The sequence below is a fragment of the Entelurus aequoreus genome, linkage group LG17 (assembly GCF_033978785.1).
Source record: "Entelurus aequoreus isolate RoL-2023_Sb linkage group LG17, RoL_Eaeq_v1.1, whole genome shotgun sequence".
NCBI classification, from domain to species: domain Eukaryota; kingdom Metazoa; phylum Chordata; class Actinopteri; order Syngnathiformes; family Syngnathidae; genus Entelurus; species Entelurus aequoreus.
The window spans coordinates 3,555,392-3,581,319 of NC_084747.1; the positions used below are offsets into that span (position 1 = coordinate 3,555,392).

Below are 25,928 nucleotides of genomic sequence, written 5' to 3' on the forward strand. Positions count from 1 at the left end.
AGGAGTTAGTTAGTGTGAGGAGAAAGGACAATAGAATAGTTATATAAGGAGTTAGTTAGTGTTAGTGTGAGGAGAAAGGACAATAGAATAGTTATATAAGGAGTTAGTTAGTGTTAGTGTGAGAAGAAAGGACAATAGAATAGTTATATAAGGAGTTAGTTAGTGTTAGTGTGAGGAGAAAGGACAATAGAATAGTTATATAAGGAGTTAGTTAGTGTTAGTGTGAGGAGAAAGGACAATAGAATAGTTATATAAGGAGTTAGTTAGTGTGAGGAGAAAGGACAATAGAATAGTTATATAAGGAGTTAGTTAGTGTTAGTGTGAGGAGAAAGGACAATAGAATAGTTATATAAGGAGTTAGTTAGTGTTAGTGTGAGGAGAAAGGACAATAGAATAGTTATATAAGGAGTTAGTTAGTGTGAGGAGAAAGGACAATAGAATAGTTATATAAGGAGTTAGTTAGTGTGAGGAGAAAGGACAATAGAATAGTTATATAAGGAGTTAGTTAGTGTGAGGAGAAAGGACAATAGAATAGTTATATAAGGAGTTAGTTAGTGTTAGTGTGAGGAGAAAGGACAATAGAATAGTTATATAAGGAGTTAGTTAGTGTGAGGAGAAAGGACAATAGAATAGTTATATAAGGAGTTAGTTAGTGTTAGTGTGAGGAGAAAGGACAATAGAATAGTTATATAAGGAGTTAGTGTTAGTGTGAAGAGAAAGGACAATAGAATAGTTATATAAGGAGTTAGTTAGTGTTAGTGTGAGGAGAAAGGATAATAGAATAGTTATATAAGGAGTTAGTTAGTGTTAGTGTGAGGAGAAAGGACAATAGAATAGTTATATAAGGAGTTAGTTAGTGTTAGTGTGAGGAGAAAGGATAATAGAATAGTTATATAAGGAGTTAGTTAGTGTTAGTGTGAGGAGAAAGGACAATAGAATAGTTATATAAGGAGTTAGTTAGTGTTAGTGTGAGGAGAAAGGACAATAGAATAGTTATATAAGGAGTTAGTTAGTGTTAGTGTGAGGGCAAAGGACAAAAGAATAGTTATAAAAAGACAAAGTGTGGTGTATCCTGTTATGTACTTTTATTTTGAAAGAAAATGCCGTCACATCCAGTAAGCCTCGCGAAACTATACGCAATTAGTCGAGAGATGGAGAAAAAAAGGAATACATCAGTTTTGCCTGGGAATTGAACCAGCATCTTCTTCCTTACATGACCAGCAGGAACACACTTTTTATGGTGCAACATAAAACACATATAACACAAAATAGGTAATAAAATAACACAAAATAGAATAACATGATCTGTAACTGAGCTATCAGATCTTGTTATTGTTCATGTGCCTGATGGCCGAGGGGAAAAAACTGTTCAGGTGGTGTGAGGTGTGGGTCTGGATGGACCGTAGTCTCCTGCCTGAGGGGAGAATAGTTTGTGTCCAGGGTGAGAAGAGTCAGCTGTGATCCCACCCACACGCCTCCTGGTCCTGGAGGAGAACAGGTCCTGGAGGGATGGGTGTTTGCAGCCAATAACCTTTTCTGAAACTGTGTTTCAGTTTTATGCTCTACAATCTGAGACACTCTTCCTGAAGATGTGAGACGGGCCTCAACATTGGCAATGTTCAAATACAGGCTGAAAACACTTTTTATTGATTTATTTGTGCATATGACAACTGAAAGTATTTTATACACACTCTTTGATTGACTCCTGATTTTGATTAATTCTGATTGTTTTTATGATTGTATGGTCTAATGTCAATTTGAAATATGATTTTATATTTTTGTATTTGCCTTCTTTTAATTTCCTGTAAAGCACTTTTACTTGCCTTTTTTACAAATTCCACTCTATAAATAAACTTGCTTTGCCCTGCATTGTCTTTAAAGCAGGAATCGCAACCAAAGTCACACACTTTTAAACAAGGAATGGTGATCATTTTAAAAAAAAACACGCTAACAGTAAACAGTGAATCAGAATCAGAAATACTTTATTAATCCCCGAGGGGATATTAAGATTTTTAGCACAATCCCATTCAAGAGCAGACAAAAGGTCTGCCAAATTCCGGTTGGATGATATAGCAGCTGGATGATATTGAATCTTGATGATGTTGCAGTTGGATGATATTGCAGTTGGAGATGGAGAAAAAAAGGAATACATCAGCTTTGCATGGGAATTGAACCCAGCATCTTCTTCCTTACATGACCAGCAGGAACACACTGTGCCACCATAACAACTTAATAAGTGAGGGCACATCTGCCATTGTCTTCTAATCTATGACAGAGCAGGAAGCGGCTAGGAATATGTTTGATGTAAAATGAATTGCAATATCATTGATGAACTGACAATTTACATGCACCTCTTCCAAAAACAGGACCTGCCACGCATCACGGTGCCCTGCACACTGCACCTGTTGTGTGTTTAGGGCAAGGCGGGGCCTCTCACATCGCTCACACCCTCTCACCTTGATAACAAGAAGCCAGCTTTGATTCAGACGTTAAAAGTTTGAAGAAGAACAGGTTTGTGCTGGGTTATGTTTTTCAGTCTAGCGATAACAAACACATCACCTGGTTCAGGCTGGCATGTTGTCAAGCAGTGATGTGTATCAGGTGTATCAGGTGGATGTAGTTTCTACAGGTAGTACATACAAAGTGTGAACACAAGTCAGTTGTGGACTCAACTGTACACAGAATATCCCACGAATTGAAAAAAATCATTGTCAATTTAATCAATTATTGTACTCTTCCTCTCATGTTTCCTGATTTAAAGTAAAATATTGTTTATTTAGCATTTCTTGCCATGTTTTAATGTGTTTGAATGCCACCACTTGGCCCCAAAAGTTAAATATGTGTCAAAGTCAAGGCCCGAATGAATGATCTATGGCCCACGGGAAGACTTTTGATTAGACTTAGACAAACTTTAATGATCCACAAGGGAAATTGTTCCACACAGTAGCTCAGTTACAATGATGGAAAGTGTAAGGATGGAAAGGACAATGCTGGTATAAATAGACTAAATATAGCAATATGAAATATAACATATATACGAATATTTATGAATATATACATAATATGTGTACAGTATATTATATATATATAGGTTTGGTTGTTATCATCAGTCATCAACAATTGAGAACAGAGAAATGGACATTGGAACAGTGTAGGTCTGACTTGGTAGGATATGTACAGCAAGTAGTGGACATGGAGAGAGAGAGAGATCTTTGAAGCGCAGTTTTGGCCGGCCAACAGATCTCTTGCCAGAGGCAAGTTCGCCATACAGGATGTCCTTTGGGATACGTCCATCCTCCATACGGCACACGTGGCCGAGCCAACACAGCCTGCGTTGTCTGAGCAGCGTGAACATGGTAGGAAGACCAGCGCGTTCGAGGACCTGGGCATTCGTCACCTTGTCACTCCAATGGATGCAGAGGATGCGGCGAAGGCAGCGCATGTGGAAGGTGTTCAGTTTGCGCTCCTGTTTGGAGTATGTTGTCCATGTTTCGCTGCCGTAGAGAAGAATGCTGACAATGCAGGCGTTGTACACTGCCATCTTGGTAGGAGTTGTCAGCTTCCGGTTCTCCCAGACGCGGGTCGTGAGGCGCCCTAGGGTTGTGGCAGCCTTGCCGATACGTTTGTTGATCTCACCATCGAGGGACAGATTGTCACTGATGGTGGATCCCAGGTATGTAAATTGGTGTACGACTTTGAGTTGGTACTCATCGATTGTGATGGCTGGTGGAGTGTCCACTTCCTGACTCAGCACATTGGTCTTTTTTAGGCTGATGGTAAGCCCAAAGTCTTTGCAGGCCTGGGAGAATCTGTCCATGAGGCACTGGAGTTCTTGTTCACTGTGCGAAATGACGGCGGCATCATCAGCAAAGAGCATGTCCCGGATGATTGTCTCACGGACTTTGGTCCTTGCTTTAAGACGGGTTAGGTTGAAAAGTCGCCCGTCAGATCTGGTACGTAGATATACCCCTTCTATTGCAGTCCCAAAAGCATGTTTGATGAGCAGGGCAAAGAATATGCCGAAAAGGGTAGGAGCAAGGACGCAACCTTGCTTGACTCTGCTCTTAATGTCAAATGGGTTGGACATGCTACCCTCATACTGGATGGTTGCCTTCATGTCGTCATGAAAAGATCTAATGAGACTATGGAGCTTTGGAGGGCATCCAATCTTGGGTAGGATGCTGAAGAGCCCTTTTCTGCTAACCAGGTCAAAAGCCTTGGTCAGGTCAATGAAGGATATGTACAGGGGCTTCTGTTGTTCCCTGCATTTCTCCTGAAGTTGGCGTAGAGAGAATATCATGTCCACTGTAGAGCGCTTGGCGCGAAAGCCGCATTGAGATTCCGGGTAAATGCGCTCAGCAAGTTTCTGAAGGCGGACAAGCACGACACGGGCATAGAGTTTCCCTACGATATTCAGGAGGGAGATGCCCCTGTAATTGTTACAGTCGCTCCTGTCGCCCTTATTTTTGTGAAGGGTGACAATCTTGGCATCTCTCATGTCTTGCGGCACGGCTCCCTCTTTCCAGCACTGGCAGAGGACATCATGCAAAGGCTGCAGGAGGGTGTCTTTACAGCGCTTGATGAGGTCTGGGGGGATGCCATCAGTACCAGGTGCTTTGCCAGTTGCTAAGCTGTCGATCGCTTTGTGAAGTTCAGCAAGTGTTGGTTCAGCATCTAATTCCTCAATGATGGGCAGCTGTTCAATAGCATCAAGGGCTGAGGCGACGACAGTGTTCTCTCTGGAATAGAGTTCTGAATAGTGCTCTACCCATCTGTCCATCTGCTTGCCCTTGTCAGTGATAACTTCCCCACTGGTGGTCTTTAGGGGGGCTGTTTTGCTCTGTGTTGGGCCCAGAGCAGTCTTGATGCCCTCGTACATCATCCTGATGTTACCAGAGGTAGCTGCAGACTGGATGGATTCACTGAGTTGTTGCCAGTATTCATTGGCACAATGTCTTGCAGTCTGTTGCACTTTGAATTTAAATTTTCCATTTAACTTCACCAGTTTTAGATTATTTTTATTCAAAATCGCTGAATTTTCACATTTACCGTTCAAATACTGAGAAGAGACGGTGCGGTGATCAGCAGCCAGTTGAGGCACGTCACTCAGTTGTGCCTCACCATGGATTGCGCAATGACTCGGCTAACTGCTGGCCTGCTGTGCAGTGAGAGCGTATTGCTATACGAATTATATTATACATTTCCATAGTTTAGTTAGCTGAGGTATATAATGTACAGTGTATTTTGTCAACAACTGTATGTGTGTAACGTATTTCTTGTGCTGAGCAATCATAAAACTGCTGCGAAGACGCACTGGCTGAGGCTCGCAGTAATCCCGCCTCCTGGTGGTAGAGAATGCACCCCCGCCGTAGAATGCACCCCCTGACGTGAGTGTTATATCAACTAAAGCCCACACTTAAACTTTCCACGTGCAAGATTGAATCTATTTAAAAAAGTTATTTAATAAGAAGCCAAAAAGTGCAAAAACAATAATGTTCGTGTTGGAGGAGTTGTGAATGACTGCTGGGCCACAACATTAGGTACACCTGCGGACTGCAGCACGGATTTCATATTTCATTCATTCACAACTCCTCCAACACGAACATTATTGTTTTTGCACTTTTTGGCTTCTTATTAAATTAGTGAATGTATATGTACAGTATGTGTATATGTATGTTTGTACAGTGAATGTATATGTACAGTATGTGTATATGTATGTTTGTACAGTGAATGTATATGTACAGTATGTGTATATGTATGTTTGTACAGTGAATGTATATGTACATGTATGTGTATATGTATGTTTGTACAGTGAATGCATATGTACAGTATGTGTATGTGTATGTTTGTACAGTGAATGTATATGTACAGTATGTGTATATGTATGTTTGTACAGTGAATGTATATGTACATGTATGTGTATATGTATGTTTGTACAGTGAATGTATATGTACAGTATGTGTATATGTATGTTTGTACAGTGAATGTATATGTACATGTATGTGTATATGTATGTTTGTACAGTGAATGTATATGTACATGTATGTGTATATGTATGTTTGTACAGTGAATGCATATGTACAGTATGTGTATGTGTATGTTTGTACAGTGAATGTATATGTACAGTATGTGTATATGTATGTTTGTACAGTGAATGTATATGTACATGTATGTGTATATGTATGTTTGTACAGTGAATGTATATGTACAGTATGTGTATATGTAAGTTTGTACAGTGAATGTATATGTACAGTATGTGTATATGTATGTTTGTACAGTGAATGTATATGTACATGTATGTGTATATGTATGTTTGTACAGTGGAATGTATATGTACATGTATGTGTATATGTATGTTTGTACAGTGAATGCATATGTACAGTATGTGTATGTGTATGTTTGTACAGTGAATGTATATGTACAGTATGTGTATATGTATGTTTGTACAGTGAATGTATATGTACAGTATGTGTATATGTATGTTTGTACAGTGAATGTATATGTACATGTATGTGTATATGTATGTTTGTACAGTGAATGCATATGTACAGTATGTGTATGTGTATGTTTGTACAGTGAATGTATATGTACAGTATGTGTATGTGTATGTTTGTACAGTGAATGTATATGTACAGTATGTGTATATGTATGTTTGTACAGTGAATGTATATGTACAGTATGTGTATGTGTATGTTTGTACAGTGAATGTATATGTACAGTATGTGTATATGTATGTTTGTACAGTGAATGTATATGTACAGTGTGTGTATATGTTTTAAATAGGTTAAAATTCAATCTGCACTTTGTTAGAATATATAACAAATTGGACCAAGCTATATTTCCAACAAAGAGAAATCATTATTTCTTCTAGATTTTCCAGAACAAAAATTTTAAAAGAAATTCAAAAGACTTTGAAATAAGATTTAAATTTGATTCTACAGATTTTCTAGATTTGCCAGAATATTTTTTTTTGAATTTTAACCATAATAAGTTTGAAGAAATATTTCACAAATATTCTTCGTCGAAAAAACAGAAGCTAAAATGAAGAATTAAATTAACATTTATTTATTATTCTTTACAATAAAAAAAAAAAATTTACTTGAACATTGATTTAAATTGTCAGGAAAGAAGAGGAAGGAATTTAAAAGGTAAAAAGGTATATGTGTTTAAAAATCCTAAAATAATTTTTAAGGTTGTATTTTTTCTCTAAAATTGTCTTTCTGAAAGTTATAAGAAGAAAAGTAAAAAATTAAATGAATTTATTTAAACAAGTGAAGACCAAGTCTTTAAAATATTTTCTTGGATTTTCAAATTCTATTTGAGTTTTGTCTCTCTTAGAATTAAAAATGTCGGGCAAAGCGAGACCAGCTTGCTAGTAAATAAATACAATTTAAAAAATAGAGGCAGCTCACTGGTAAGTGCTGCTATTTGAGCTATTTTTAGAACAGGCCAGCGGGCTACTCATCTGGTCCTTACGGGCGAGCTGGTGCCCGCGGGCACCGCGTTGGTGACCCCTGGTCAGGATGGTTCGCTTCCCCTTTGGTCCAGATGACACGATGTCAAATATTTCCAAAAACTATTTGAAATGTGGACTCGTCAGACCACAGAACACTTTTCCACTTTGCACCAGTCCATCTTAGATGATCTCGGTCCCAGAGAAGCCGACGGCGTTTCTGGGTGTTGTTGATAAATGGCTTTCGCTTTGCATAGTAGAGTTTTAACTTGCACTTACAGATGTAGCGACCAACTGTAGTTACTGACAGTGGTTTCCTGAAGTGTTCCTGAGCCCATGTGGTGATATCCTTTAGATTGATGTCGGTTTTTGATACAGTGCCGTCTGAGGGATCGAAGGTCACGGGGAGTGATTTCTCCAGATTCTCTGAACCTTTTGATTATATTATGGACCGTAGATGTTGAAATCCCTAAATTTCTTGCAATTGCACTTTGAGAAAGGTTGTTCTTAAACTGTTTGACTATTTGCTCACGCAGCTGTGGACAAAGTGGTGTACCTCGCCCCATCCTTTCTTGTGAAAGACTGAGCATTTTTTGGGAAGCTGTTTTTATACCCAATCATGGCACCCACCTGTTCCCAATTAGCCTGCACACCTGTGGGATGTTCCAAATAAGTGTTTGATGAGCATTCCTCAACTATATAGAATAGAATAAAATAGTTATATAAAGACAAAATGTGGTTTATCCTGTTATGTACTTTTATTTTGAAAGAAAATGCCGTCACATCCAGTAAGCCTTGCGAAACTATACGCAATTAGTCGAGAGATGGAGAATGGGAATTGAACCAGCATCTTCTTCCTTACATGACCAGCAGGAACACACTGCGCCACCATAACAACTTGCTAAGTGAGGGCACATCTGCCATTGTCTTCTAATCTATGACAGAGCAGGAAGCGGCTAGGAATATGTTTGATGTAAAATGAACTGCAGTCTCATTCATGAACTGACAATTTACATGCACCTCTCCCAAAAACAGGACCTGCCACGCATCACGGTGCCCTGCACACTGCACCTGTTGTGTGCCTCTCACATCGCTCACACCCTCTCACCTTGCTTCCAAGAAGCCAGCTTTGATTCAGACGTTAAAAGTTTGAAGAAGAACAGGTTTGTGCTGTGTTATGTTTTTCAGTTTAGTGAAAGCCAACACATCACCTGGTTCAGGCTGGCATGTTGTCAAGCAGTGATGTGTATCAGGTGTATCAGGTGGATGTAGTTTCTACAGGTAGTACATACAAAGTGTGAACACAAGTCAGTTGTGGACTCAACTGTACACAGAATATCCCACGAATAGAAAAAAATCATTGTCAATTTAATCAATTATTGTACTCTTCCTCTCATGTTTTCCGATTTTAAAGTAAAATATTGTTTATTTAGCATTTCTTGCCATGTTTTAATGTGTTTGAATGCCACCACTTGGACCCAAAAGTTAAATATGTGTCAAAGTCAAGGCCCGAATGAATGATCTATGGCCCACGGGAAGACTTTTGATTAGACTTAGACAAACTTTAATGATCCACAAGGGAAATTGTTCCACACAGTAGCTCAGTTACAATGATGGAAAGTGTAAGGATGGAAAGGACAATGCTGGTATAAATAGACTAAATATAGCAATATGAAATATAACATATATACGAATATTTATGAATATATACATAATATGTGTACAGTATATTATATATATATAGGTTTGGTTGTTATCATCAGTCATCAACAATTGAGAACAGAGAAATGGACATTGGAACAGTGTAGGTCTGACTTGGTAGGATATGTACAGCAAGTAGTGGACATGGAGAGAGAGAGAGAGAGAGAGAGAGAGAGAGAGAGAGAGAGAGAGAGAGAGAGAGATCAGAAGGCATAAGAAAAAGTGTCTACAGAAGGTGTCAGGTATTTGGCAGATATCATCTATTGCTGTATGGCGAGTGATTATGCAGCTGGATGGAATGCGGAATGAAGGAGTGCACACTGCGGGAATAATATCATCTTCTAAGTTAGTATTAGAACCGGCCCGCAGGCCACAGCCGCCTGCTGCAGTTTTGCACGCACCAATACTCCATCAGTGTTGGCGCTGGGAATTTTCAAAAAGTCATAAAAATGGGGTCCCACAGTAAATATTTGGGGTGCCACTTTTTTAATAAAATAATAATAATAATGGATTAGATTTTATATCGCGCTTTTCTATTGTTAGATACTCAAAGCGCTCACAGAGAAGTGAGAACCCATCATTCATTCACACCTGGTGGTGGTAAGCTACATTTGTAGCCACAGTTGCCCTTTTTGTAACCATTTTGCAAACAAATGATAAATGTATACATTATCCTGTTATATCTCACATTCTATATTGTGTCTTGGAAAAAGGTTGTCCTAAATGTTACTTAAAGGCCTCCTGAAAGCCACTACTAGCGACCACGCAGTCTGATAGTTTATATATCAATGATGAAATCTTAACATTGCAACACATGCCAATACGGCCGGGTTAACTTGTAAAGTGACATTTTACATTTCCCGCCACACTTCCGGTTGAAAAAGCCTTCGGAGGATGACGTATGCGTGTGACGTAGCCCGGGGAACAGAGGTATGCCTTCCCCATTGAACACAATACAAAAAAGCTCTGTTTTCATTTCATAATTCCACAGTATTCTGGACATCTGTGTTGTTGAATGTTTTGCAATTTGTTTAATGAACAATGGAGGCTGCAAAGAAGAACGTTGTAGGTGGGATCGGTGTATAGCGGCTGGCTGTAGCAACACAACAAGGATTACTCACTTGGATAGCAGACGCGCTAGCCGATGCTAACCGGCCACCGCACGGATGATCGGGTGAAGTCCTTCGTCGCGCCGTCGATCGCTGGAACGCAGGTGAGCACGGGTGTTGATGAGCAGAGCAGATGAGGGCTGGCTGGTGTAGATGGAGCGCTAATGTTTTTATCATAGCTCTGTGAGGTCCGGTTGCTAAGTTGCTAAGTCAGCCTTAGCGTCGTTAGCAACAGCATTGTTAAGCTTTGCCAGGCTGAGATCTATTGACCGTGTAGTTACATGTACACGGTTTAATAGTATTGTTGATCTTCTGTCTATCCTTCCAGTCAGGGATTTATTTATTTTGTTTCTATCTGCATTTGAGACAGATGCTATCACGTTAGCTCATGCTAAAGAGCTTCGTCGATGTGTTGTCGTGGAGATAAAAGTCACTGTGAATGTCCATTTCGCGTTCTCGACTCTCATTTTCAAGAGGATATAGTATCCCAGGTGGTTTAAAATACAAATCCGTGATCCACAATAGAAAAAGGAGAGAGTGTGGAATCCAATGAGTCAGCTTGTACCTAAGTTACGGTCAGAGCGAAAAAAGATACGTCCTGCACTGCACTCTAGTCCTTCACTCTCACGTTCCTCGTCCACGAATCTTTCAACCTCGCTCAAATGAATGGGGTAATCGTCGCTTTCTCGGGCCGAATAGCTCTAGCTGCGTTGAAAACAATAGGAAAATATGAGGGAGTGAACAACTGACAACGTCACGCTACTTCCGGTAGGGGCAAGGTTGTTTTTTAATCAGAGACCAAAAGTTGCGAACTTTATCAACGTTGTTCTATACTAAATCCTTTCAGCAAAAATATGGCAATATCGCAAAATGATCAAGTATGACACATAGAATGGATCTGCTATCCCCGTTTGAATAAAAAAAAATCATTTCAGTAGGCCTTTAATTCATTAAAAAAAAATACAAAAGAAAACACATTTTTATGCATATGTAAATGTATTCAGTTATAAACATTCACTTTCTTCTTTCCTTCATGGATCTAAAATTTACCGCTGCCGGTATTTTTTTCTATATTTTCAGAATGTGTTTTGTTCTATTTTTGGCCAAAGTAAGACAAAGAAAACATTCTGAAGTTGTCTTTATTTTTTAGTTTTAATGCCCACGTGTGCACAGATTTTCCTCCATGCGGCCCCTGAGCTAAAATGAGTTTGACGCCCCTGATCTAGTGGTACGCCAAATAATCACTTGATTATTTAGGGTGCTGGGATCAGCTGTGCCAGGCTGAGAGCTGCAGGCAAGACTTCGCCCAAAACACGGCCACTCTCCCACAGACACACACTGAGACGAGCAGACACAGACAGAGACTGTGACACATCAGTGTTGGCGCGAAAAATGTTCTATTTATTTTAAGTGGACCCCGCCTTAAACAAGTTGAAAAACTTGTTGGGGTGTTACCATTTAGTGGTCAATTGTACAGAATATGTACTGTACTGTGCTATCTACTAATAAAAGTCTCAATCAATCAATCAATCAATTAAAATACTTTTACAGTAGTGTTTTGTTTACCTATATCTAAACACAGTGTTACTGATCAAAATGTGTGTAATGTTACAGCAGCCAAATATGTTAAATATACCTGTTGAATAAACCTCTGCCTGGGTTAGATAGAAAGCACTGGCTGGATGCCAAGTGTAGTTTTGGTTGCAACTCGCTATGCTCCTCCTACTACTTAAATACGTCATTACTCAGTTGCATAAAAGACATTTGCCTTGCAGAAGAGCGTATGAAACCATTGCAGCCTGTGAACGTACATGTATGTGTGCACTACATACTTCATTCACCATCACGTCTGATGGTGAATGTCAACTGGATTTGGAGGACATGATGGATCATTGTGCAAAGATGTCAACTCTAGAAGAGGATCAGCAGCAGTGTTGTGTGTGTTTAGAGACGTGCAAAGATCCAGTGTCTCTCAGCTGTCATCACTGCTTCTGTGTCCACTGCTTGGACACACTCAGAGGACAACATGCAAGCAAGACATGTCCACTTTGCACAAGGAGAGCATCATTCGAACTACCACCGTGGAACAACTTTGTTTTGGAGACAAAGGAGGACAACCTGGCGCACAACAAGACGGCCGACATTACAAGTGAAATGTCAAGGGGATTTGTGGATGCTGTTGAGGCAGGAAGTCAGGCGCAACAAAGTCTAACAAGTAAAGAATTGTCTGGACTTGTCGAGTTGCTGTGGCCAATAAGGAAGTCACAACAATTGTCGAGAAAATGGACAAAAAAAGGATTGACAGCACGCAGCGGATCCTGCAGTTGGGTGCAAAGCATGTTATTGTGGAGTTGAGTTGAGTTTGTGTTTATTTGACACATGCATGCATACAACATGATATATCACACTTTCTAGTTTCTCTATTCAACATGTTGGAAAAGGAGTAGGAAGTGTTAAAATTAAAACTTAAAATTTAAATGTTAAAATTATGGAATATGACAGAATCAGATGAATCCACCCTGCATTTGTTTTGGTATTGTCATATTGTGTCTTCCTTTTGGGTGGAAGTTGACAAAATGTGTTTAATGATTGGTTTGTTTATGAAGCCTGATGTGGTTTCTGGTATTTTAGGAGAGTTCATTGACAATCATGACTTAGTCAATTTAATTATAGTAATTGGTAAAAGGTTTATTTTTAAGGCCAAAAACAGATATTCACTTAGTATTACTTTCTTTAAAACATTTATTCAGTATTTTTTAACTTTAGAAATTTGCATGGTTGAAAACGATAAAGAAGCCAAAAAACATTAAAAAAAAGATGCGAAGTCCTCAAAGGCTTATTTTGAAAGTGTAATTATGTTTATAGATTATATGCTATCTGTTGTTGTGTTCCTTAATTTGAGTGACCTGGACATAATCTGGACAGTACATAAATGCCTTTTCTGAACATGCAAATTTGTTTTTATATTATATGCAATCTGTTGTGTTCCCTAATTTTTTATTTTTGTATTTTTTTTAAAAAAATTGTATTTTTAAAAAAAAAATTTCATTGTACATGAATGAAGGTGTGCGTTGCTGAGCCCGACTTGGACATTATCTGGACTGGACCTGGTTTTAAAAAACCCTTTAAACAAATCTAATTTAATTATTTTTTTTTTTTAAATAAAATAAGATAAATAAATATTTTCTTGGATAAAAAAACCGACCTAAAAAAATAAAAAAACAATTTTTTTTTGTTTTTTTTATTAAATCAACATAAAAAACACAATATATACCTTATATATCAATATAGATCAATACAGTCTGCAGGGATACAGTCCGTAAGCACACATGATTGTATTTCTTTATGAAAAAAAAAAAAAAAGTATATATATATATATATATATATATATATATATTTTTTTTTTTTTTTTCACCGTGGGACAAATTTGAATGGATGGTTGAAATAAACTCAGAATGTTCATCATGGTTCTTCTTCTTTGTACACTTTGGAGAAGTGGGTAGGAGTGAGGTGTGATCTGGGGTTAAAAATACAACCCCAGGAAAAAACCAGGTGAGTTACCAAATGGTCAAAAACGTAGGTAACATAGGCAAAGAAGTGGTGTTGAAATTATATGGTAGGAAAATTACCAGCTGAGTGGAAAGAAGCTGTAATAATTCCAATATGCAAACCAGGAAAAGACCCGGAAGAGGCAGGTAATTATAGGCCTATAGTGTTGACTTCAAATTTGGGCAAAGTTATGGAAAACATGTATAATGAAAGACTAGTATATTATTTAGAGTCAAAATAAATAATAAAAAAAACTATCAAAGTGGATTTCGGAAAGCAAATTAGAAATTAGAATAGTCACAAATTAGAAAAGGACAAATAAATAAATAAAGTATAATTGCAGTATTTTTGACATAGCAGGGGTCGGCAACCCAAAATGTTGAAAGAGCCATATTGGACCAAAAATACAAAAACAAATCTGTCTGGATGCCTCAAAAAATTAAAAGCCATATTACACACAGATAGTGTGTCATGAGATATAAATTGAATTAAGAGGACTTAAAGGAAACTAAATGAGCTCAAATATAGCTACAAATGAGGCATAATGATGCAATATGTACATATAGCTAGCCTAAATAGCATGTTAGCATCGATTAGCCTGCAGTCATGCAGTGACCAAATATGCCTGATTAGCACTCCACACAAGTCAATAACATCAACAAAACTCACCTTTGTACATTCATGCACAACATTAAAAGTTTGGTGGACAAAATGAGACAGAAAAAGAAGTGGCATAAAACACGTCCTAGAAAGTCGGAGAAAGTTGTACATGTAAACAAAATACGGTGAGTTCAAGGACCGCCAAAATTAGTAGGACAAAACGGCGCTCGCCAAATACTCGAATCAGTGAAGCATGTTTAATATAAACAGTGTGATTTGTAACAATTAGGGAGGCTTGTGTCATGTTTGTCCTCCTACACAAACCATATTAAAACAAAAAATAAAAAATTTTCCCCTCATCTTTTTCCATTTTTCATACATTTTTGAAAAAGCTCCAGAGAGCCACTAGGGCGGCGCTAAAGAGCCGCATGCGGCTCTAGAGCCGCGGGTTGCCGACCCCAGACAGATAAAGCTTATATTGATTGATTGATTGAAACTTTTATTAGTATATTGCACAGTACAGTACATATTCCCTACAATTGACCACTAAATGGTAACACCCCAATAAGTTTTTCAACTTGTTTAAGTCGGGGTCCACGTAAATCAGGGGTGTCCAAAGTGCGGCCCGCAGGTAATTTTTTAACGGCCCCACGACACATTCTAAAAATACCATAAAAAACTAAACAAAACATAAAAAGTGGTATAAAAGAGCAAACAGGTGAAATGTAAAAAGAAAATGTTGCATTGTTGACTCTAATAACATAAGTTGCCATGCAGGCTGTTTCTTTCTTTAAAAAATAATAATGAATCAAAATCAATGTCATTATGAATTATTGACCTATTCAAGACTCCAATTACGTCACATTAAATATTCCACTTTGAGATATTTTTGGGGGAAAATGTTGCATATTTTGTGTTTGCCATATAAAAAAACTAAGCTGTTTTTTTTTTTTTTTAAAGAAGGGCCTAAAACGAACAAACAAAAAACATAAACAACAATAAAACTTATAATTGACGGATAGATCTGAAGTCGATCTCGAGATTATTGTGTTAAAAGTAAAAAGTAAAAAATGTATTAATTATTTTTTAACACTTTAACGAGTAGGACCCTTTTGGTTCCCCAATCATTTTAGTGGGACTTTTTTTTTTAAGTGTCATTTCTCAAAAAATTATAATTAGTTAAAATCAATGTTGTTATGAGTTATTGACCTTTTTAAGGCTCCAATTATTATATAATCTCAAATATTCCACTTAAAAATCTTTATTGGGTGAAAATATTGTATATTTTGTGTTTTTCCCACAAAAAACAGGATTTTCTTTGACAAAAAGGGCACACAACTTAAATCTTTAACAACGTTATATTGACAGATAGACCTAATGTTGATCTAGAGATTTAAACCTTGAGTAATAATAATAATAATAATACTAAATTATAACACTTTTTTTTTTCTTTTTTTTTTACCAAAACCCTTTGGGGTATCCGGGATCAAGCCTGAGTGGAGGCCTAAATGTATATTTTTTATACATATATTGTATTGGTTTTTTAAATAAAAAATATCAAAATGGCCCCCGCTTGCTTTGATTTTTCAGTGTGCGGACCTCAGTGGAAAAAGTTTGGACACCCCTGACGTAACTCAATTCATGGTAATATGTTGTGGAAACATGGGTTGCTGATTAAATTAAATAAAATTGGGATTAAAGGAAAAATGTAGAGATGGATAAAATACTTCTTAACAAGTAGGAACATTTTATACACCATACAAACATGTAACCATTGATCATTCCCTAAAGTTTAATCTTTTTTGTTGGTCAAATAGTGTACGGTGTTATTTTATTGTGAAAAGCACACACCGGACCGGAAGCAATGTCATTAGTTTCCGGGTCCCTGACGCGATAGTCGCTCCCGCTACAGCAGCGCATCTTTCGGTTGTTTTTGTGCAGGTTTGTTACTTCCCTTTGCGAATTAGATGTATTTTTCTATACATAACCGAATTTTTCATCCCAGTCTGGCGGGTTGTGAGTCATTGTTCGCCACGTGTATAGTTTCCGAATCTGATAGCCGAGCAAGCTAACAGCTAATAATAACAAGGGACGCATTTTTTTACTTCAACCTATTTTTTTTATTCTTCTATCTCTGCACACAGCGACCTTACAACTTCTCATTGTTTGCACTTTTATACACATGTGGTGCTTCAACAGCCCAAATCCAGCGTGTAACATTAGCAGATCGCAGCGAGCTAGCACAACAACACCAATGTAACTTTATTTATACTAAAATATATCTTTATTTACACTATGTTTTAATGACAGTATGTTACAAGGCGACGTGACGTCACATGCCTGACTAGTCCATAAAGCCACTTGTATTCTCTCAAAATGAAAATGAAAATCATTTATTAGCGCTCATCCATCCATCCATTTCCTACCGCTTGTCCCTTTTGGGTAGCGGGGGTTGCTGGAGCCTATCTCAGCTGCATTCGGGCGGAAGGCGGGGTACACCCTGGACAAGTCGCTATGTAATGTTAAACATGCCTGTTTTACATGGATTGGCATTCCTTTGCTGTTTTATTTAAACTATAACCAGTGTTGGGTTAGTTACTGAAAACCAATAACTAGTTACCAGAGGTGGGTAGAGTAGCCAGAAATTGTACTCAAGTAAGAGTACTGTTACTTTAGAGATTTATTACTCAAGTAAAAGTAAGGAGTAGTCACCCAAATATTTACTTGAGTAAAAGTAAAAAGTATGTTTTGAAAAAACTACTCAAGTACTGCGTAACTGATGAGTAACCTGTTCGTTTAATGATGACGGCAACAAATAATGCACAAAAACATAAAAATAGCAAGGAGCAAATTCAGAGCCAGGAATATCTCGTAAGCAACTAAAACAATAATATATGTTAAATAATAGTACATTAACATAAAAAAATTAAGGCAAATTGAGCCACAATAACTTAACAGCACCATAGGATCAGAAGGCAGAGATTACAAAGGAAAATAACAAGTTAGCCTTTACGCAAACCATAAACTGATAGGTGTGGGCTGCACCTGGGAACACACTGTGCACTTCTGATTGGTGTTTCTATGCATGCGTGTGTGTGCGACTGTGTGTGTGTATTTGTGTCTCTGTCTGTCTATGAGGCTGCGGTGCGTAAATAAATGTCCCCACACGATGTACATTTGACAGTGATTCGTAGCAGGGAAGCTAACATCAGCCTACGGTGACAGCCAAAATATCTACTTACGTTACTTACCGCAATGTGCTTCCTCAAATTTGATGTTGAGTTCATGTAAGCTTAAGCTTGTTAATCATGTGACCACCTGGCTCTGTTTGATTGGTGAAACGGAGTCAAACGTCACCAGTGACTGCATTGGATTGGTGAAATGGAGTCAAACGTCACCAGTGACTGTATTTGATTGGTGAAACGCAGGCATGCGATAGATCCTACTTTGAAGGTCTGTCTGACAAACCAAAACAAACAAAGCGTGCATTAACAGATCGATAAAAATCAGTAGCGGAGAGCGAGCTGAATGTAGATAAATGGAGCGGAGTAAAAGTAGCGTTTCTTCTCTATAAATATACTCAAGTAAAAGTTGCATTAAAACTACTCTTTAGAAGTACAATTTATCCCAAAAGTTGCATCGGAGTCTGTGTCTCTCTCTACTAGCTTCGTCGAAGCATGTTGCTTTTGTTGCTGTTTCAGCAGATTTGAATTGCTGTTTTGGGCAGTAGATAGGATCTTTGATCCAAGACACAACTTACATTTAACTAAAATGTTCTTTTCTTTTGCTCGACAAAAGAAAAGTAGTGGGAATATCTCCATGTTAAGAAACTCGACTCCATGATGTCTTGTTAGTAAACACAGACATGCCACGCCCCACCCCCCACCCCACACACAGCGCGCCTCTCTCTTCTCCGGCTTGTGAGACAGGAAGAATCAGAAGGACGACACTGCAACTCTCCAATAAAACACACTCAGATCTTCTGTTTCTAGCCGATACTACATAAAAAATAACGTAAAATAACGCAGTAACGCATCATGTAGTAACGGTAACTGAGTTACTGAATATAAAAAAATAACGCTTTAGACTACCGGTAACCAGTAGTCTAACGTGTTATTTTGTAACACTGACTATAACAAATAGGGATGTTACAAGAACAATATTTGAAACGTTCAAAATGTAGACCAGTGCTTCTCAATTATTTTCCATTACAAGAAGAAAATATATATTTTCACCGTGACTAAATATAGTATAATTTGTCTCTAAAATTGTTTCAAGTACACGCCTGCATAACGTTGCATCCTTGTTAGCGCTAAAGAAAACACACCCGTCAAGCGCTACATATGCTTTGTCATATTCTAGTACGGCAAAAAAAGAATGTTCCCAGAGGTCAGACGCCCCCCCCCCCCCGGAATTGCACCGTACTCCCACAGTGGGGCCCGCCCCACTATTTGAGTAAGACTGACATAGGCCACCTAACAACTAACTCGCCTTATACTTTTGTCATGTTGTATTTTTGCTTTATTTGTTTTTTTACATGATGACCCTTGCCATCACTTTGTTGTATGTTGTTTCCTAGGTTACCGGATCAGGTCGTTCCAGGACGATGGACAACCTGGCAGCGAATAAGAACTACACGACCGCTCAGGCATGGCAGGGCCAGACCACCTGGTCCCCAGCCTCAACGATCCACACTTTGTCCACCTACCAGCGCTCCGCCCAGAGGACGCATTACAACCCCCAGCAGGCACCCGACAGCTGCTTCCTCAGCACCATGGCGTCCGTGTCGCCCGCCTCGCTCTTTGCCGGCGGCGAATCCCAAACGTTCACTTTTGATCAGCAGGGCCACCCGACGCCAGTGCTGCCGGTGGACACGCGTGGTCCCCTGCAAACTTTGCCCGGAGCACCACCATCGTCACACAAGGCATCTTTTCAGTCTGCGTTGACCAATCAACCATTTCAGGGCGTGTCATCACTGCCTTCTTTTCAAAGTGTCCTCCAGGAGTCCGCTGCCTTCAGCCAGTCCTCGCCAGCTCCTCTAATGGTGTCTCAGTCGGCGTCGTCCTCGCACTGCGGTGGTAACGTCTCACTTTTTTTTTTATATCCGCCAAGTGCGTTGTTGTCACGAGCATGAGTTTACTTGTATCTCAAATTTCAACAAGCATTAATTCTATCTTGTCTAGGGACAATACTATAGGACAGGCCTGGGCAATTATTTTGACTCGGGGGCCACATTTAGAGAATAAAAATGTATCTGGGGGCCGGTATATCTATTTTTTAGGAAAACTAATGCAAAACCTCACAATAAAGTCTGATTGAATGCTAAAAATGTTATGACAGACCGCCTTAAAAACGGATTGGAATTTTATTTTTTTCTATGAACGATAAAACCCTGAATATTGAGAACATATGAACGTCACACCCCCTCTCAATCGACATATTTTACAATCAAGCCACACCCACACTGCTTGGTGCCTCGTCTGACCTGCTGTGACGTAGATTACCGTAGTAACTAGTAGGGTTGTACGGTATACGGGTATTAGTATAGTACCGCGATACTAATGAATCATATTCGGTACCATACCGGTCCGCCGCACCTTAAGATTTTTTGTTAAAATAAAGCCAATAATGCAATTTTTTCTGGTCTGAAAAGTATCGAAATAATATTGGTATCAGGACAACACTAGTGGCTAAAATATCATGCAAAAGCACAGATTCCTTTGTATAGTTCAAGACTTACGGTCATTAGAAAACATCACTGCACATCATAATGGCAGCTACACTTTCCATCTTAAAGATATAAAAAACATTTTTGGGAATGCCCGGCGGGCCAGATTGAAAAGCTTAACGGGCCTTAATTTGCCCAGGTCTGCTATAGGAAGTAAACTTGGAGACTAATAGGCACAACTAAAATGACGGATAAAGGTGAATTTTTTTCGTATTAGTTTAGATTTTTGTCCCTCAGCGTCCATAAAAATCACATGACCGAGCATTTTGGGCAGTTATGCAAATTAGACTGTGGTGCATACCCACTGTCACACATAGAATGCAGTCCTGTGGGAGGCACTGGCATGCTTTAGAGTAGTCAGTGTACACTTATAGAACAGTGTAGAATTATTGTTCGCTAAAAATTATTGAAACTCAGTAATGTGGCTGTGAATATCACAAACTCAGAAAATACGTTTTTGGACACAGGAGAACTTTCTGGGCAAAATGATTCTAATCATAGTCAATAGTAGGAAATAATTTAAATATTTGATTAGAATTGCTAAACTGCTATTCTGTGTTTTTATCTGATTATTGTCATGATGTTGAAAAATTGAAGTGTCAGTATCAACATTGGTATGGCCCATATTGTCCCTGTAACCACTTGGTATTTGATTGAACCCCCAATTTACGGTATTGCCCAAAACTAATGTAAAGTATCCATCCAACAGAATAATAAGTGTAGATGGAACCATGTTACAACATAAAGTAACCAACTATCAACAGTAAATTAGCAAGTGGATTTATAACAGTTTGCCAAATACTGTCATACAATGGTTCTCAAAATCTTTCCCCCAAGTATCACCATAAAGACCAACATTAAGATACACTACCGTACAGGCCTAAATATTCATTAAAAACAAGGCAGAGGTTTTATTTAACAGGTATATTTAATATATTTGGCCGCTGTAACATTACACACATTTTGATCAGTAACACTGTGTTTAGATATAGGAAAACAAAACACTACCTTAAACGTATTTTAATCAAGTGATTATTTGGCGTACCACTAGATCAGGGGCGTCAAACTCATTTTAGCTCAGGGGCCGCATGGAGGAAAATCTGTGCACACGCTGGCATTAAAACTAAAAAATAAGGACCACTTCTGAATGTTTTCTTTGTCTTACTTTGGCCAAAGATAGAACAAACACATTCTGAAAATATTACAATTGAAATATAGAAAAAAATGCAGTAAATTTTAGACCTATAAAGGAAAGAAGAAAGTGAATGTTTATAACTGAATACATTTACATATGCATAAAAATGTGTTTTCTTTTGTATTATTTTTTTAAATGAATTAACCTTTATGACAACCTTTTTCCAAAACACAATGTAGAATGTGAAATATAACAGGATAATGCATACATTTATCATTTGTTTTCCAAACGGTTACAAAAAAGTGGGCCGGTTCTAATATTAATCAAACATCATCCCGGGGGCCATAGATAATTTATATATATATATATATATATATATATATATATATATATATATATATATATATATATATATATATATATATATATATTGCAATATATATATATATATATATATATATATATTGCAATATATATATATATATATATATATATATATTGCAATATATATTTTAGGCCGCATCACACAACCCTCTAAAATATATTCTAAAGTATTTTATATTGTTAATGTCCCTTGACAAGATCTATGATTAATGCTTGCTTGTAGATGGCTTGGTTTTCTAACAATTCTGTATTTAGGGATAATCCGTACATAGAATGTGTTATAATACTGCATTAATATTGGTAGTTCACATGGTTGTTGTTGGATGTGGATATCACAATTTGTGTTTTCCTCTGCAGCCTCAAGTAACTCTGCTCACCCTGATAAAGACGGAACACTTTTAACACCGGTGAGGCTAAGAAGACTTCCGTCTGCACACCCTGTTGTGTTGTAGCATATCTACTTGCACAATATAATTAATATCAGCTGATGTTTCTGACGCAGTTCTTGTGTTGGATCTCATTAGTTGTAGTAATCAAAAACAATAAATCATGTTTCCCTTTTTTATTTTTTAGACAAGGCGTTCTTCGATTTTACTTCAACGTTCACTTTTACTCAAACAGCTGTCAGCGATGAACAAACTGGTGAGTGTTTGAACCTCAGAAAACTTGTACATTAATGTGAATGTTTTATTTCGGTCAGATTGTGGAAAAAACTCATCAACAGCTGCACACACACCAATGAAAATGTGTCATTGCTGTTACGAGACATAGCAGTAAGCAGCATATCATGCACCGTCTTCAAAGAGGAATTACACTTTTTCTTAAAAGAAAATTGCCTATCATTCACAATCCTTATGAGACAAAACAAAAACTGCTCGCAAGATGCAGCCAAAAGTGCTACCTGCATTTTAAACTAGGAATTTACCTATTTCACCAGTAATGCCTTCTAAAGAATCACCCAAAAAACACCAACAACTTGTCATATACATACTGTAAGTATATACTGTTTGTAACAGGCACATTCAAGGTAATATTTACAGTATCAGCTGTTGATTTCACAGCGTGCATAGCAACGAACGCTACTTGCATAAGCAACAACAATTACTACCGGTACTAATCATGGCCAGAACCTTACATTTTTGATCCTGAATGTAAGGGAGATGAGTTACAAGTTTTAGAAGCTTAGCACATTCAACTATAGTAAAACACTAAGCTATCATGTAGCGCTAATGCTCAGTACAAAAACAAGTCGCTTACAATGTCCGCTTTTACTGGGATGCTGACCAATGGGATGGTTGTATCTTTCAGCACATATCTTGTACTCCCCGTTTAGATTATGAATTCAGCAAAATCCTCAGGTAAAAAATGTTGGGAAGAAAACGAGCATCTGCCCAGCGATGTCTTTTTTTTACATTTTTATTAACACACTTTAAAAGTACAATTTCAATGATGTGCATTTATTAGAATAAAAAAAAGAATGGAAATTATGGCAAGCCGAACATTTTTTTTATGTAAACTATTTTCCATAAAACACACATGGAGGCTATAAAGAGTGTTTTATTTAATTAATTAAAAAAACTAATCGATAGATTACTCGATGACTAAAATAATCCATAGCTCCCGCCTTAGTGTCTGTAATAAATGTATGCTAGCATGTCTGCAAACATTTTTTTTAAATTTAAGATTTATTTAGGATTTTCAATTTTTATAACACATTTACAGCCCAATACATTCAAATGTTGGCAATGCAAATGCCCACAAAACACCACAAACAACAGAGGGAAGGAGACAACAAGAAGACACATTTCAATAAGACTAATCTTAACAATTAGTGGAGACAAAAAGTATATAAAAACATACATATATATATATACACTACCGTTCAAAAGTTTGGGGTCACATTGAAATGTCCTTATCTTTGAAGGAAAAGCACTGTACTTTTCAATGAAGATAACTTTAAACTAGTCTTAACTTTAAAGAAATACACTCTATACATTGCTAATGTGGTAAATGACTATTCTAGCTGCAAATGTCTGGTTTTTGGTGCAATATCTACATAGGTGTATAGAGGCCCATTTCCAGAAACTATCACTCCAGTGTTCTAATGGTACAATGTGTTTGCTCATTGGCTCAGAAGGCTAATTGATGATTAGAAAACCCTTGTGCAATCATGTTCACACATCTGAAAACAGTTTAGCTCGTTACAGAAGCTACAAAACTGACCTTCCTTTGAGCAGATTGAGTTTCTGGAGCATCACATTTGTGGGGTCAATTAAACGCTCAAAATGGCCAGAAAAAGACAACTTTCATCTGAAACTCGACAGTCTATTCTTGTTCTTAGAAATGAAGGCTATTCCACAAAATTGTTTGGGTGACCCCAAACTTTTGAACGGTAGTGTATATATATATATATATATATATATATATATATATATATACACACACACACACCCACATACACAAATACAGTAAAGTGTTATGAAAAAAATAAAACCAAGTATATGCATATTTGTATACAAACATACGTACATACATACATGAAATCCCCCCTAAAAAGAGAACCAAAAAAACCCAAAACTAAACAAAAAAAATAAGGTAATAGTACAATTAAATTAGTGTGCGCCGCTACTATACCTTGGAACGTAAAATGTTTAGCAAGTAAACTGAAAATTTTAAGTTGATGTCTGCAACCATTTTGACTACATCCCATAATGCATTTACAGTAAACATCTCATGACAAAATTATGACACCGCATGGCGTACATTAAGGCTTCGTTCAAACTGCAGGTCAATCCCGATTTTTTTGCCCGTATGCGACTTGTATCGGATTTTTTCATGTCAGTGTGAACAGTGCAATTCTGAGTGTGAATGTAGTCTAAGATTAAGGCTGAAACGACGCGTCGACGTAGTCGACGTCATCGGTTACGTAAATACGTCGACGCCGTTTTTGTGCGTCGACGCGTCGCATAATGACGTCACACTACCGTCATGGCGAAGCGCAAAGCAGACGATCAAAGAAGACGATGCGAGCGGTGCGAGCGAGGGGGGAAAAGCATGCCAAAAGTGGTCAAAAGTGTGGGAGTATTTCAATAAACGGCCAAATAATGTTGTTGTATGCACACTGTGTCGAGCGGAAATGGCCTATCATAGCAGCACAACGGCTATGAACGAACATTTGAAAAGAAAACCATCAACTAGTCAATCGTCCGCGCGAGCATACGTTGTCATCATTACACAAAAACATGAATGTGTCATTTGTATCTGCTAGGGGTGTAACGGTACGTGTTTTGTATTGAACCGTTTCGGTTCGGGGCTTTCGGTTCGGTACGGGGGTGTACCGAACGAGTTTCTAAGCTAAAGCTAAAGTCTTAACAAGCTGCTTTGCTCCGTCTGCCTCTGTCTCAGCACGCAGCATTGTCCCGCCCACACAACCATCTGATTGGTACACACGCAGCATTGTCCCACCCACACAACCATCTGATTGGTACACACGAAGCATTATCAGCCAATCAGCAGTGCGTATTCAGAGCGCATGTAGTCAGCGCTTCAGCGTGGAGCAGATAGGTGTTTAGCAGGTGAACATCAGGCAGCGGACTCTCCCCAAATGATAATAAACACCTCCCAGTCAACTACTAGTAACATCACTATGAGCCCGTTGACCTTCTAGAAACTTAAACTGCAGCTCAGCTCGCTCGCAATCCTGGCTTGTGGTGAAGGCTAATTAGCTCTCAGTTCCAGCCACATCGACCCCTTCTGAGCGCCTATTTTCAGCTGCTGGGAATATTGTAACCAAGAAAAGAACCAAAGCATGTACACATGCTAACCTTTCTTCATTACAACTGTTAGTCACTCACTGGAATGAGTAGAATTGGTTATTGTGTACTGTGTTGGACTGGATGTTTATTTTGCACATTTTAAAAGCAATATTTAATGTTTACAGTGCTCCAGAATATTTAGATTGGCACTTTTTTGTATTGGATGTTTATCTTTATTTTTGCACATTTTAGCAAATAAGCAATACTTTCACTTTTGTTGAAATGTTTACACTCTTGTTACAGAATATTTCGTTTTGCACTTTTTTGTATTGGATGTTTATCTTTATTTTTGCACATTTTAAAGCAAAATAAGCAATACTTTTACTTTTGAAATGCTTATACTATTGCAGAATATTAAGATTTGCACTGGATGTTGACTTTTATATTTGCACATTAAAAAGCAAATAAGCTACTTTTAATTTTGTTAAATGTTAAAGGTTTTAAATGTTTACAT

The 25,928-nt window shown here is 37.9% G+C and overlaps 1 protein-coding gene across 1 annotated transcript in view; it reads left to right on the top strand.

Annotated features, from left to right (window-relative positions):
* The first annotated feature begins 16,275 nt into the window (after positions 1 to 16,275).
* LOC133632147 (uncharacterized) overlaps positions 16,276 to 25,928 on the top strand; it is a 28,129-nt gene continuing 18,476 nt past the window's right edge. The window contains exons 1-4 of the mRNA XM_062024394.1: positions 16,276 to 16,353; positions 18,992 to 19,490; positions 22,017 to 22,066; positions 22,233 to 22,301. Of these exons, the coding sequence (XP_061880378.1) occupies positions 19,019 to 19,490; positions 22,017 to 22,066; positions 22,233 to 22,301 (591 nt within the window). The 5' untranslated portion in view covers positions 16,276 to 16,353; positions 18,992 to 19,018. The remainder of the gene's footprint in view (positions 16,354 to 18,991; positions 19,491 to 22,016; positions 22,067 to 22,232; positions 22,302 to 25,928) is intronic.